The following is a 15,559-nucleotide window of genomic DNA, read 5'->3' on the forward strand; positions in this document are numbered from 1 at the left end:
ATAAATTGAATTCTTCATAATAATGCTATCCCCGATCAACCCTTGCCTCTCCAAGTGGAGATAGATGCTCTCCTTCAGAAATTTCTCCATAATAATGCTCAGTGGCAGTGATTAAAGCAAATCTGATCTATGAACAGAAAATGTTGGAAATACTCAGCAGATCTGGAATGATCCAGGGAGAAGAAAAACAGCTAATGTTTCAGGGCCTTTTGACAGAATTGGAAAATGATGGAACATGTTTTAAGCAAGTACATACTCTTCCCAAGGGCACTTAAGGATGGGCAATAAAAGCTGGCCTCGACAGTGATGCTTATATCCCATGAGTGAGTTTAAAAAGTCAAGGAATGAAAGGGATGAAATCGGTTGGTAATCCTACTTTAGTAGAGATAAATGACACGGAAGATGTGCGATAAGGTGAAACACAGAAATGATTAAATGAAAAAAGGAATTTTGGTGGTAATATAGGGCAAGTGAAGAAACAAAAGATGTGTTTAGAGGAGTTGTAAATGCTAACAGATTCTTTGCCAGCATCTTTTGTCTAAAAAGAAATGCGGGTAATGGTTATTGAACTCGATGTCGAGTCCAGAAAGCTTAAGATGCTTAATTGAAAGATGAGGTGCTATGCCTCAGCCTACTATTGAGGTTCATTGACCAAGACCACAATAAACTACAAAAGGTTGTGTAGCCCAGTCAATGTCAACAAAACGAAGGAGATTGTCATCGACTTCAGGAAGCGTAAAGGAGAACATGCCCCTGTCTACATCAATGGGGACGAAGTAGAAAGGGTCGAGAGCTTCAAGTTTTTAGGTGTCCAGATCACCAACAACCTGTCCTGGTCCCCCCATGCCGACACTATAGTTAAGAAAGCCCACCAACGCCTCTACTTTTTCAGACGACTACTTGGCATTTCTGCTACGACTCTCACCAACTTGTACAGATGCACCATAGAAAGCATTCTTTCTGGTATTATCACAGCGTGGTATGGCTCGTACTCTGCCCAAGACCGCAACAAACTACAAAAGGTCGTGAAGGTAGCCCAATCCACCACGCAAACCAGCCTCCCATCCATTGACTCTGTCTACACTTCCCGCTGCCTCGGCAAAGCAGCGAGCAAAATTAAGGACCCCACGCACCCCGGACATTCTCTCTTCCACCTTCCTTCAGGAAAAGGATACAAAAGTCTGAGGTCACGTACCAACCGACTCAAGAACAGCTTCCTCCCTGCTGCTGTCAGACTTTTGAATGGACTTACTGATGCACTATCAATTACGACGCGTAGGCTTCAGAGTGAGGGAAAACTAATAGGCTTTTATTCACTGAGAACAGGAGCACACCCTTGTAGCTGACCTGGTCTGAACTGAGGCAAGGAGGAGGGACCATCACCTTTATACCCCACTCTGGGTGGAAAGGGAGGGGTCCCAGGTGGAAAGGGAGGAGTCTCGGGCCAGGTGCAGCATGGGTATGTCCAGGTACATACATGTAGTAACAGTGGTTCACCACATTCACCCCTCCTTTAAAAAAGAGTCTGGCGGAGTGGGTGGAACCATATGTACAGGAGCATATATACATAGAAAGTCACAAGCTGAGCTTGGGTGTCATCCCTTCACAGGTTCAGCCTGTCGGGCGGCTTGACCAGTCGTTGTGATCGCCGCAGTACCGGTTGGGGGGTTGCTGCCGGTGGCAGGGTGGAGCCGCTCGAATCCACCGTCGTCCCATCTGGTCTGGTCCTGCGTGGTGACTCCAGGGGCTCAGGCGAGCTGCGTACAATAGGCAAAGATGTAAGCGGACCTGGTGCTACCTGAACAGAGGGGTTTAGGGGTGTGGGGTGGGGGGGTCATGGTGGGCTCCGGGGCACCCGGAGGCGCCAGGTCCCGGATAGAGACAGTGTCCTCCCGCCCATCGTCGTATGCCACATAGGCATGTTGGGGGTTGGCGTGGAGGAGCTGGACTTTTTCAACTAGGGGATCCAACTTATGGGGTCGTACATGCCTCCGGAGCAGAACTGGGCCTGGGTACGCCAGCCATGACGGTAGTGCGATTCCCGAGGAGGACTTCCTCGGGAAAGCAAACATCTGCTCATGGGGGGTGGCGTTGGTGGCTGTACACAGGAGGGACCGGATTGAGTGTAGTGCATCGGGGAGGACTTCTTGCCAGCGGGAGACTGGAAGGCCTTTAGACCGTAGCGCTAGTAGAACGGCCTTCCAGACTGTCGCATTCTCCCTCTCCACCTGACCGTTACCCCTGAGGTTGTAGCTGGTAGTCCTACTCGAGGCCATGCCCTTGGAGACCAGGTACTGACGCAGCTCATCGCTCATGAATGAGGATCCCCGGTCGCTGTGGATATAGTTGGGGTACCCGAACAGGGTGAAGAGGCCGTGCAGGGCCTTGACGACCATGGTCGAGGTCATGTCTGAGCAGGGGATGGCAAAGGGGAATCGGGAGTACTCATCTATCACGTTGAGGAAATACATGTTGCGGTCAGAAGAAGGAAGGGGCCCTTTGAAATCGACGCTGAGGCATTCAAAAGGGCGGGGGTGGCTTTTATGAGGTGTGCCCGGTCCGGCCGATAGAAGTGCGCCTTACACTGCGCAGACCGGACAGTGTCTGGTTATCGACCGGACGTCCTCAACAGAATAGGGCAGATTACGGGCTTTAATAAAATGGTAGAGCCTGGTGACCCCCGGGTGACAGAGGTCATTGTGGAGAGTCTGTAGTTGGTTCACCTGCGCATTAGCACATGTTCCACAAGACAGGCGTCTGGAGGCTCACTGAGCTTCCCGGGCCGGTATAAGATATCGTAATTGTAGGTGGAGAGCTCAATCCTCCACCTCAGTATCTTATCATTCTTAATCTTGCCCCTCTGTTGTTGAACATGAACGCCACTGAACGTTGGTCTGTGAGCAAGGTGAACCGTCGGCCAGCTAGGTAGTGGCGCCAGTGTCGCACCGCTTCGACGATGGCCTGAGCCTCCTTCTCGACTGAGTGTCGGATTTCCGAGCCCTGAAGGGTTCGTGAGAAGAAGGCTATGGGTCTGCCTGCCTGGTTGAGGGTGGCGGCCAGGGCGAAGTCAGACGCATCACTCTCCACCTGAAAGGGGATTGACTCGTCCACAGCGTGCATCGTGGCCTTTGCGATGTCCGCCTTGATGCAGTTGAAGGCCGAGCGAGCCTCTCCCGACAGAGGAAAAAGGGTGGATTTGATGAGCGGACGGGCCTTATCAGCGTAATTAGGGACCCACTGAGTGTAGTATGAGAAGAAGCCCAGGCATCTCCTCAGTGCTTTAAGCGTGGTCGGGAGGGGGAGTTCCATAAGGGGGCGCATGCGGTCGGGATCGGGGCCGATGACCCCGTTTTCTACCACATATCCCAGGATGGCGAGGCGGTGAGTGCGGAAGACACACTTCTCCTTATTATAGGTCAGATTTAGGAGAGCGGCCGTACGGAGGAATTTGTTAAGGTTGGCGTCGTGGTCCTGCTGATCATGGCCGCAGATGGTGACGTTATCTAGGTACGGGAAGGTAGCCCGCAGCCTGTTCTGGTCCACCATTCGGTCCATTTCGCTCTGGAAGACCGAGACCCCGTTGGTGACACCGAAGGGAACCCTAAGAAAATGGTAGAGGCGGCCACCCGCCTCGAAAGTCGTGTATTTGCGGTCCTCCGGGTGGATGGGAAGCTGGTGGTAGGCCGATTTGAGGTCTATCGTGGAGAACACCCGGTATTGCGCAATCCGATTGACCATGTCGGATATGCGTGGAAGGGGATACGCATCCAGCTGCGTGTACCGGTTGATGGTCTGACTATAATCGATGACCATCCAGTGTTTCTCCCCAGTTTTGACCACTACCACCTGCGCTGTCCAAGGGCTGGTGCTTGCCTCAATGATCCCTTCCTTCAGGAGCCGCTGGACCTCTGACCTAATGAAGGTCCTATCCCCCGCACTGTACCGTCTGCTCTTAGTGGCAATGGGCTTACACTCGGGGGTGAGGTGTTCGAACAGCGGTGGGGGGTGACTTGGAGGGTCGAAAGGCCGCAGGTGGTGCGCGGTGGGTAGTCCAGGAACTGAGGGTTGCAGACCGAGATCGGGGAAAGGAGCCCGTTGTACTGTAGCGTGACGCTCTTAAGATGTGTCATGAAGTCGAGGCCTAAGAGTATGGGAGCGCAGAGGTGTGGGAGCACCAGGAGCTTAAAATTTGCGTAATCGGTACCCCGAACCGCAAGAGTCACCATACAGTACCCGATGACATCCACGGAGCGGGACTTTGAGGCCAAGGAAATGGTTTGTTTGACTGGCCGTACTGAAAGGGCATAGCGACGCACAGTATCGGGGTGGATAAAGCTCTCTGTACTCCCGCTGTCAAACAAACAATTTCCCACACGGCCGTTTATCTGTATGTCCATCATAGACCTGGCGAGCTGATGTGGACGAGACTGGTCCAGCTGGATCGCTGCCACCGTAGATCCCGAAGAGTCATCAGCCGGCGTCCAAGATGGCGGCGGCTCCCCTGTCTCGCATGCGGTCGGCTGCGTCCAAGATGGCGGCCCCCTTGACTCCCACGCGGCTGATAGCGGCTCCCCGGGCTCTCACGTGGTCTCTGGTGTCCAAGATGGCGGCCCCCTTGTCTCCCACGCGGCTGATGGCGATCGGGTTTTCTGTTCCCTTGGGTCGCATGCTGCGCTATTCGGTTTCGACTTTGCCTTGCAGACCTTTGCGTAGTGGCCTTTCTTTCCACACCCTGAGCAGAACGCCTCTCTTGCCGGGCAGCGTTGTCGGGGGTGTTTCGCGAGGCTGCAAAAATAACACTTCAGGGCTGCCGCGGCCGTTGATCACTGGTGGGGCGCTATGTGGCGTAAGTTGGAGGCCCACCTAGGTACTGGAATGATATTGGCCGTGAGGCCCACGATGTTGCGTGGTCGGGCGTGTACGCCTCGAGGTTACGTGATGCCACTTCAAGGGATTCAGCGAGCGCTACAGTTTTTGGAAGATCTAGCCCTCCTTGTTCTAGCAGGCGCTGTCTGATGTAGTTGGATGCGATGCCCGTAACGTAGGCATCGCGAATCAAGTCCTCTGTATACTGTGCAGCGGATACAGCCTTGCAGTTACAGGCCCTGCCGAGCGCACGTAGTTCGCGGAGAAACTGTGCGTTTGATTCCCCCGGCCGCTGTTTATGGGTAGCTCGCAGATGCCTGGCGTAGACTTAGTTCGTCTGTTGGCTGTATTGGCTCTTTAAGAGCGCTAGCGCATCAGCGTACGTTTCTGCGTCACAGATGGTGGCGAAAACTGCGTCACTTACCCGGGCACGTGTAGTTTGTCTGTATCGGACCGGACGACCGTGGAGGCTCCGAGGAAGGCTTCGAAGCACTTCAGCCAGTGATTAAAGCTGTTGGCTGCCCCGGGCGCTTGTGGATCTAAATTGAGAGTGTCAGGCTTTAAAAGCTGCTCCATCCTGTTTTTTTTTCTCAGTGAATAAAATTGATGCACTATCAATTACGACACGTAGGCTTCTGAGAGTGAGGGAAAACTAATAGGCTTTTATTCACCTGAGAACAGGAGCACACCCTTGTAGCTGACCTGGTCTGAACTGAAGCAAGGAGGAGGGACCATCACCTTTATACCCCACTCTGGGTGGAAAGGGAGGGGTCTCAGGTGGAAAGGGAGGAGTCTCGGGCCAGGTGCAGCATGGGTGTGTCCAGGCACATACATGTAGTAACAGTGGTTCACCACACTTACCTTGCATTAAGTTATCTTTCTCTTCCCACCCTAGCTATGACTGTAACACTACATTCTGCACTCTCTCCTTTCCTTCTCTGTGAACAGTATGTTTTGTCTGTATAGCGCACAAGAAACAATACTTTTCACTGTTAATACATGTGACAATAAATCAAATCAATCCATCACGCAAACCAGCCTCCCATCCATTGACTCTGTCTGCACTTCCTGCTGCCTCGGATATACAGCCAGCATAATTAAGGACCCCACGCACCCTGGACATACTCTCTTGCACCTTCTTCTGTCGGGAAAAAGATTCAATAGTCTGAGATCACGTACCAACTGTCTCAAGCACAGCTCCTTCCCTATTGCCATCAGTCTTTTGAATGAATTTACCTTATATTAAGTTAATCTTTCTCTACACCCTAGCTATGATAATCTTTCTCTACACCCTTCGATAAGGTCCCCCATGCAAGACTTCTTGAGAAAGTGAGAGGGCATGGGATCCAAGGGGCTGTTGCCTTGTGGATCCAGAACTGGCTTGCCTGCAGAAGGCAGAGAGTGGCTGTGGAGGGGTCTTTCTCTGCATGGAGGTCAGTGACCAGTGGAGTGCCCCAGGGATCTGTTCTGGGACCCTTGCTGTTTGTCATTTTCATAAATGACCTTTATGAGGAAGTGGAGGGATGGGTTGGTAAGTTTGCTGACGACACCAAGGTAGGTGGTGTTGTGGATAGTTTGGAGGGATGTCAGAAGTTGCAGCGAGACATAGATAGAATGCAAGACTGGGCGGAGAAGTGGCAGATGGACTTCAACCCGGATAAGTGTGTGGTGATCCATTTTGGCAGATCCAATGGGATGAAGCAGCAGTATAATATGAAGGGTACCATTCTTAGCAGTGTAGAGGATCAGAAGGACCTTGGGGTCCGGGTCCATAGGACTCTTAAATCGGCCTCGCAGGTGGAGGATGCGGTCAAGAAGGCGTACGGCGTACTGGCCTTCATTAATCGAGGGATTGAGTTTAGGAGTTGGGAGATAATGCTGCAGCTTTATAGGACCCTGGTTAGACCCCACTTGGAGTACTGCGCGCAGTTCTGGTCACCTCATTACAGTAAAGATGTTGAAGCCATTGAAAGGGTGCAGAGGAGATTTACAAGGATGTTGCCTGGATTGGGGGGCATGCCTTATGAGGATAGGTTGAGGGAGCTTGGTCTCTTCTCCCTGGAGAGACGAAGGATGAGAGGTGACCTGATAGAGGTTTACAAGATGTTGAGAGGTCTGGATAGGGTAGACTCTCAGAGGCTATTTCCAAGGGCTGAAATGGTTGCTACGAGAGGACACAGGTTTAAGGTGCTGGGGGGTAGGTACAGAGGAGATGTCAGGGGTAAGTTTTTCACTCAGAGGGTGGTGGGTGAGTGGAATCGGCTGACGTCGGTGGTGGTGGAGGCAAACTCGTTGGGGTCTTTTAAGAGACTTCTGGATGAGTACATGGGATTTAATGGGATTGAGGGCTATAGATAGGCCTAGAGGTGGGGATGTGATCGGCGCAACTTGTGGGCCGAAGGGCCTGTTTGTGCTGTGGCTTTCTATGTTCTATGTTCTATGACTGTAACACTGCATTCTGCACACTCTCCTTTACTTATCCCTTAGGTAGTCTATGAATGGTATGCTTTGTCTGTATAGCATGCAAGAAACAATACTTTTCATTGTGTAGCAATACATGTGACAATAAACCAAATCACAATCAAATTATTGGAACTGTGTGGAGAAGACCGTGGACAGAGAGAGCAAGATGGAAGTCAGGCAGAGACTTAAAATAGCAAATGGTGGGCTCTCACCCAAATTTTTAATTCTTTGGCCATCAGATAGTGATGATGTGGAGATGCCGGCGTTGGACTGGGGTAAACACAGTAAGAGTTTTAACAACACCAGGTTAAAGTCCAACAGGTTTATTTGGTAGCAAATGTCATTAGCTTTCGGAGCGCTGCTCCTTCGTCAGATGGAGTGGATATCTGCTCTCAAACAGGGCATGCAGAGACACAAAATCAAGTTACAGAATACTGATTAGAATGCGAATCTCTGAGCCAACCAGGTCTTAAAGATACAGACAATGAGTGGAGGGAGCATTAAGCACAGGTTAAAGAGATGTGTATTGTCTCCAGCCAGGACAGATAGTGTCCAGATAGTGACCAGAGATCTGGTGAACAACTAATGTGGTTCCGCTATTTAAGAAGGATTGTAGGTAATAACCAGGGAGCTATATACCAGTAAGACTCACGTCAGTAATAGGGAAGCTATTGGAGAAAATTCTGAAGGAGAGGATCTATCTCCATTTAGAGGGGCAAGGGTTGATAATGGATAGTCAGCATGGCTTTGTCAGAGAGAGGTCATGTCTTAAAAATTTGATTGGATTTTTTGAGAGGGTGACCAGGTGTGTAGAAGAGAGTAGTGTAGTCGATATAGTTTATATGGATTTCAGCAAAGCCTTTGACAAGTTCTTACATGGGAGATTTATAAAGAAGGCAAATGCACATGGGATACAATGTCATTTGATAAAGTGAATTCAAAATTGGCCCAGTTGCTGGAGACAAAGTGATGACAGAAGGCTGCTTTAGTAACTGGAAGCCAGTGTCTAGTGGTGTGTCACAGGGATCTTAGCTGGGTCCCCTATTATTCGTCATTTATATAAATGACATATGTGGGGAGTACGATTAGTAAGTTTGCTAATGACACAAAGATTGGCCGGGTGGTTAACAATGAGGTTGAGTGTCTTAGGCTACAAGAAGATGAGACTGGATGGTCAAATGGGCAGATGGAATTTAACCCTGAAAGTTGTGAGGTGATACACTGTGGAAGGAGTAATTTGACTTGGAAGTATTCAATGAAACAGCATGACACTAGGAAGTTCTGTGGAACAAAGGGACCTTGGCATGTTTGTCCATATGTCTTGAAGGTGGAAGGGCATCTTAATTGGCTGGTGAAAATGCCATATAGGACACTTTATCAATTGAGGCATAGTTTACAAAATCAGGGAAGTCATGTTGGAGTTGTATAGAACTTTAGTGAGGCCACAGCTAGAGTACTGTGTGCAGTTCTGGTCACCACATTATTGAAAGGATGTGATTGCACTGGAGGGGGTTCAGAGGTAATTCACCAGGATGCTGCCTGGGATGGAACATTGAAGTTATGAAGAGAGGTTGGGTAGGCTTAGGTTGTTTTTTGTTGGAATAGAGAAGACTGAGGGGTGACCTGATTGAGGGACATGGACAGAATGGATAAGGAGCAGCTATACCCCTTAGTTAAAGGGCCAGTGATGAAGGGACATAGGTTTGAGGTTTAGTGGGATGTGAGGAAAATGTTTTTACCCAGAGGATGGTGACGGTCTGGAGTGCATTGCCGAGGATATGCTATAGGTGAATTGCCTCTCATTCCTTTAAAAAATACCTGGATGAGCATTGGCACAGCATAATGTTCAAGGCTATGGGCCAAGTGCTTGCAAATGGGGTTAGGTGAGAAGTCAGGTGTTTCTCACATGTCAGCGTGGACTTGATGGGCCAAAGGGCTTCTTCACAATGATTCTATGGTTCTATGAAACTCAGGGTCAGGCTTGTGGTCTGAATGGGGGTGTTTAGCAAAGTGATGAATCAACTCAATTTGTTCTTACTAATGTCGAGGACACCACATCAAGAAGAGTGAAAACACCATACTAAATTGAAACAGGTACAGGTAAATTGCTGATTCACCTGGAAGAAGTGTTTGGAGTACTCTCTGGTGAAAAAAGTGGAAGTGAGAGAGGGCAGGTGTTGCATCCCCTATCTTGCATGGGAAGCTCAAATGCGAAGGGGAGCAGGTGTTGGAGGTGATGATCATGGTGCCACAATGGGAATGGTGCTTTTGAAATTCTGGGAGGGGAGGGGAAGATGTGCTTGGTGGTGGAAATGGCAGACGATGATGTTGGAATGCATCATAAGGTTAATATTGAGCCAAAATAGTGAGATAAACCATTCCCTTAATAAAGCAATGATGTGTCCATACTTGGATTTATGTGTGAAGAGTTCTGGACAATACTGTGTGCAACTAGAATGATTGTGGAAATTGAGGGATTGAATTTTAAAGAACATATTAAAAACAGCAACGAATGCCATTTCTATGAAAGGCTGTAATTTAGAAACACATGTTCTCAGAAAAGGATTTGTGGTGGACCAGGCAGTGGAAGTTCATTTTTTAACGTGCACATGGGCAGCAAGGTGACCACCATTTGTAACTTTAGCAAGTGCTGATCTAAGTGCAATTGAGCAAAGGGGAATCACCTTGTATAGGGACAGGACACAGAGGAGCAATTTTCAGGAAAAGGAAATTTGTACTACAAGGGGAAGTGGTGGTGTAGTGGCATTATCACTGGACTAGTAATCAAGCAACCCAGAGTTGGAATCCCACCACGGCAGAAGGTGAAATTTGAACTCTCAAAAAATCTGGAGTTAAAAGTCTAATGATGGCCATGAACGCATTGTTGATTGTTGTAAAAAAAAAATCTGATCCACTCATGCACCTGTACCTGGTCTGGCCTACATGTGACCCCAGACCCACAACAATCTGGTTGACTCTCAAATGCCCTCTGAAATGGCCTAGTAAAATGCTGAGTTGAAGGGCAGTTAGGGATGGGCAATAGATACTGTCACAGCCAGCAACACCCACTTGCCCTGAACGAATATAAAAAGAAGACGGCAAGGGCAATTTAGGATCCATCCATTTTGTTTTTGATCAGCATAACACTGACATCAGTTGACAGCAAAAACTAGTGTGAATCTGGAACCTTTCTTGTTTGTACCCATCTGCTACTCGTTGTAACCAGAAATGAGTTGGGGAGCAACTATACATAACAGAAATGGACACAGAAGAATAGAATATTTGCTGCTTCTTGCTGATTTGATATAGAAATCGTACTTGTTTCTTCTAAAGTTACTGGCACCACACTGTACATCAATATTTGCAAATAATTCTGAGTTCAGCTAGCTGGTCAAACAGTTGTAGAGCTTTGAGAACTTTGATTGTACAGAATAGTTCCATTGTTGCATCTTGATTTTACTTATCTCCACATGCTTCTAATATTTTATTTTATTTTTAAACAGGCCTAGAACAAAAATGGCTGCAAATAACCTGGTGTTGCCCATCGTACTGTGGGGCCCCAAAGCGCCAACACATTGTATTTCGGCATTATTGGTGATGGATGATTTGGCAACCATCGTTACAGGATGTCATGATGGGCAAATTTGTCTTTGGGATCTAACTCCAAAATTAGAGGTCAGTCCGTAATACTGCAAATTATGTTTGCACTTTAGAATGAGGGAGTAAAATCATGGAATATCATTTTATGAAAATTGAGAGTTTGGATCATCTATTTGTGCAAATATTTATCTTTACTTCCACATAACTTGGACATATGTGATTTTGTGTGTCATTTCACGTTGTTAATTGAAGTAAATTATTACTGTCTCATGTTGATGTTTGCCTCTGTCTCCTCTTTAGTTTCTGTCTCTCCCTTTATCTTTTCTTTCTCTCTTCTCTCCACCTAACTCTTGTTACTTTTCCCCATCCCTGTTCTTTTTGTTTTTTTCTTTTCTGGTGGTGGATGTAGTGATGGGCAATGGATATCCAGCAATGATTGTATTCAGGATGGTGATAGTGGAGTTAAATATAGTCCTTTTTAAGTGATCAACGTCATATCTTCCCTTTTCCTGGTTTTGCTGTTGTTCACCTTACCTTTAATCCTCTGTCCATGATTCCAGCCTGCTCCTTACATGTACCCGTGGGAGATTCTCTCCTTCCCTCCTCAGTTTATTTCACCAGGTTGTGTTTTAAAATGAAACTCTTGATTCAAAAATAATTGGAATTAAGAAATAAATTACCTCTCTGCCTTTCGCACAATTTGTCTTTGTCAGTTTAACCCTTCCTTTGGGTGTTAGATGCAAGAAATTAGAATTTCAAACTCGAGTGTAAACAATTAACATCATCCTTTCTCCTAGTCAACACAGTTGAGATAATTAGGTGGTTTTAATAAAACAACTGGTTTTTCAATTGTAGTAATATTAAATTGGAAGAAAGACACACTTCCCCTCCTTGTTATTGGCTGCTTCCTTTCTGTCTTTAATAAACTTGAAAAAGCTTTTGGAGTAGAAAATCAAAGCTATAATAAGCATGCCATCAGAATATTTTCTAAAAAGTGGAGTTTCTTTTTTAATCATAGAATCCCTACAGTGCAGAAGGAGGCCATTTGGACGATCAAGTCTGCACCGACCACACAAGTCCATCCAGGCCCTGTCCCCATAACCCCATGCATTTACCCTAACTAGTCCCCCTAACACTAAGGGACGATTTAGCATGGCTAATCCAGCTAACCCGCCTATCTTTGTAGTGTGGGAGGAAACTGGAGCACCCGGAGGAAACCCACGCAGACACAGGGAGAACATGCAAACTCCACACAGACAGTGATCCAAGCTGGGAATTGAACCCAGGGCCCTGGCGCTGTGAGGCAGCAATGCTAATCACTGTACCAACATGCCGTCCAATTTAATAAATGTATTTACTGATGATTTTCATTTCACATTTTACCACAAGCTGCACCAAATCCCCAAAATCTAGTACAGTACAAAGTGATCATTATTCCACACATACAAGAAAGACCAGCAAATATTCATACAAATGGTTCAAATTATATTGTTATAGTCAGTGTCTCCTTTCGTATGGATAATGCAAGGATGCCAGAAAAGACTGGGAGGGTCTCAGAATAACAGGATAAAGTCATGAGCACAGGGCACCAAAGTGCAGGCTCTCCTCCGCAGGATAACAAAGACAGATCTAGCTAATATACAGGATCCCATGTAGGGTAACATATAATCAATCGGGACTTAACTCACCACCTCTAAGCAATGAAAGGATACCCCAGAAAAAAGGGACCATTAGGGTACCGCCAGTGGTACAAGTCAGAGGTGGCAGTGCGCATTCTTGTTTACAAGAGCCAATAAGCCAAGGATTCTTACACCACACTAAGACTCGCAGCACTACAGACCTCACTTCTCTCTCGCCATATCAGAGGCACTGTGCAGACCCCGCCATCACCAGAAAAGAAGCTCTACCAATAAGGAGAAGAAGAATAGTCAATGCGCCCATCAACAGGATATCTCAGCGAGAGATACAATTCTCTTACTCCCGACAAAATGAGGGAAACCCTCTAAAATTGCACAGCCTCTCTTTTCAAAAGAAACAGTACAAATTTTACTTTGATCATGCTTTTTGAAATTTGTTCTAAACACACTCTGTTTAGAAAAAAAACTGGAGCTTATTACAAGTCTAACCTAAAGTATTTTACTTTACACATTCAAACTTTACCATCAAACGTATTGACTGTTAATGGATAAATGACCACTCAAAACCTGGCTATAAGTAGGAAGAGCCTGATGTCTGCTGTAGAATTTATGCACTAACCACTTCTTGTATTTTTGTGCTCTGTGTATAAATAGATCATTCCAAGGGCTTTACTGTTTGGCCACACATCGTCCATCACTTGTCTTTCTAAAGCGAATGCCACCAGTGACAAACAGTATGTCGTTAGTGCATCTGAAAGTGGGTGAGTAAGATTGAAACATTTGCACCCTCCTGTGGAACTTGCATTGGGAAATGCCGTTTTTAATCAAATAAGTAATTCCGCATTTTGAAAAAAGTATGTATAATGGTAAAAATGTTTATACTGTGACAAAAAGTGCAATGATTATTTACTAGAGGTGAAAATATGGAAGGGAAACGTAGAAGAAATTTTCAAGATGCTTAAAGATGACTCTGTGGAGACATGACATGCTTGAGAGGAAGGTGTGCAGGTTCTGTGATGGTTTAAAGTTTGTTAATGTGAAAACTGAAAGACTGAGATGAGTGGATGGACTTTGCATGTTCTCCCTGTGTTTCCTCTGGGTGCTCCAGTTTCCTCCCACAGTCCAAAGATGTGCAGGTTGGCTATGCTGAATTGCCTTTTAGTGTCCCAAGATGTGGAGGCTACAGGGATTTGTGGGGTAAATACATGGGGTTACAGGGATAGGGCCTAGGTAAGATGTTCTTTTGGAGCGTCAGTGCAGACTCGATGGGCCGAATGGCCTCCTGCATTGTCGAGATTCTCTGATGCCCTTAGTATGTTTGTACATTTCAGATTATGAAGGGAACATTGTTGCTGCTAAATCTTTAAAGGTTCCGTGTGCTCAAGTTCAGATGTTTTCAGTAATTAATTGATATGAATTCCTGCTAAAAGAAGTATTCTGCAGTACTCCTGGAACAAAAGATCATTAGTATAATACCACACTGCAGTGGAACGAAATGTTTTCAGTCCTGGTAACAAAAGGGTAGAGTGCTAATTGACAGAGTTGATGTTTCTGTAAAAGGGTTGTTACCAACACCATCTTGACAGCTGCAATTACCCTGTGTGTTGATTTTAACAATTCTCAAATGGAGCTAGTTTCCTAATCATAGAAGAATATTTTTCCCTTGAGAGAAAAGAAGTGAATAACAAATATAATTCTGGGATTCAGGAACTCGTGTGATCGGATTAAGGAAATTGAGTCTCTTCTCTTTGGAAGAGGGAATCGAAGGTAATGTAATAAAAGTTTTCAAGATCATGAAGGAACTGATGGAACCGATCCAAACAAATTTTCACCATGGCGAAGGTTTCAGACCAGGCAACATATGTTTTGAAAATTTATAAGTTGGGAGTAATGAACTAAGGAGCTTCTTCAAATCAAACAATAGTGGTGGCATGTGGTAGATTATCAAAGAAGGCCATTGAGGTGAATTGTGGGCTGCACAGTAGCACAGTGGTTAGCAGTGCTGCCTCCCAGCGCCAGGGTCCCAGGTTTGATTCCCGGCTTGGGTCACTGTCTGTGTGGAGTTTGCACATTTTCCCTGTGTTTGTGCGTGTTCCCTCCGGGTGCTCCGGTTTCCTCCCACATTCTGAAAGACATGCTGGTTATGTGCCTTGACGTGAACAGGCGCCAGAGTGTGGCGACTAGGGGAATTTCACAGTAACTTTATTGCAGTGTTAATGTAAGCCTCACTTGTGACTAATACATTTTTAAAAAGTTAAAATGTTATGTAAATGACTGTGATAATTGGATGTACGGTCAATTAGTAGTATAGGACTTGAGTATTGCTGAAAAGAGAAACATGTTGAAATTTTTTGTCTTGCACTCATCAGGATATGGGCAGCACAATGGCACTGCTGCCTCACAGCCCCATGGACCCACATTCAATTCCGGCCTCGGTTGACTGTGTGGAGTTTGCACTTTCTCCCCGTGTCTGCGTGGGTTTCCTCCGGGTGCTCCGTTTCTCTGTTAACTCCCACAGTCCAAAGATGTGTGGGTTGGGTGGATTGGCCATGTTAAATTGCCCCTTAGTGTATGGGGATTAGCAGGATAAATATGTGGGGTTACGAGGATAGGGCCTGGTGGGATTGTTGTCAGTGCAGGCTTGATGGGCCAAATAGCCTCCTTCTTCAACATCGGGATTCTATGATATTGCAAGAATACCATTATAAGGGGGAAAGCAGTTTATATTCTATGAGAAGAGAGTGTTGATTAGTTGGCAAGTGGACTCTGATAATGGCATTGCCATGGAGAATGTACCAGTCAATGGTGACCGACTGATAACTGCCCAGCATTGTTTAAAATTTAAACTAGGCAGCTTGCCCCTGATTGTTCAAGGCATTGTCCGTCTCTTCTAACATAGTATAAATTGTTGTTTCCCTTTATGCTGGTATTCTTGCAAAGTGTCCTGATGAGTGCCAGATGAAAAGCTTCAACATATCTCTTTTTTCAGCAAT

The 15,559-nt window shown here is 46.5% G+C and overlaps 1 protein-coding gene across 4 annotated transcripts in view; it reads left to right on the forward strand.

Annotated features, from left to right (window-relative positions):
• The window catches only part of wdr7 (WD repeat domain 7), a 660,051-nt gene that overhangs the window by 50,469 nt on the left and 594,023 nt on the right, over nt 1-15,559 (forward strand). For all 4 annotated transcript variants that reach the window (XM_078219900.1, XM_078219908.1, XM_078219891.1 and 1 more), the window contains exons 3-4: nt 10,833-11,004; nt 13,221-13,327. In XM_078219900.1, the coding sequence (XP_078076026.1) occupies nt 10,846-11,004; nt 13,221-13,327 (266 nt within the window). In that variant the 5' untranslated portion in view covers nt 10,833-10,845. The remainder of the gene's footprint in view (nt 1-10,832; nt 11,005-13,220; nt 13,328-15,559) is intronic.

The sequence above is a fragment of the Mustelus asterias genome, chromosome 1 (genome assembly GCF_964213995.1).
Source record: "Mustelus asterias chromosome 1, sMusAst1.hap1.1, whole genome shotgun sequence".
Classification (NCBI taxonomy): Eukaryota; Metazoa; Chordata; class Chondrichthyes; order Carcharhiniformes; family Triakidae; genus Mustelus; species Mustelus asterias.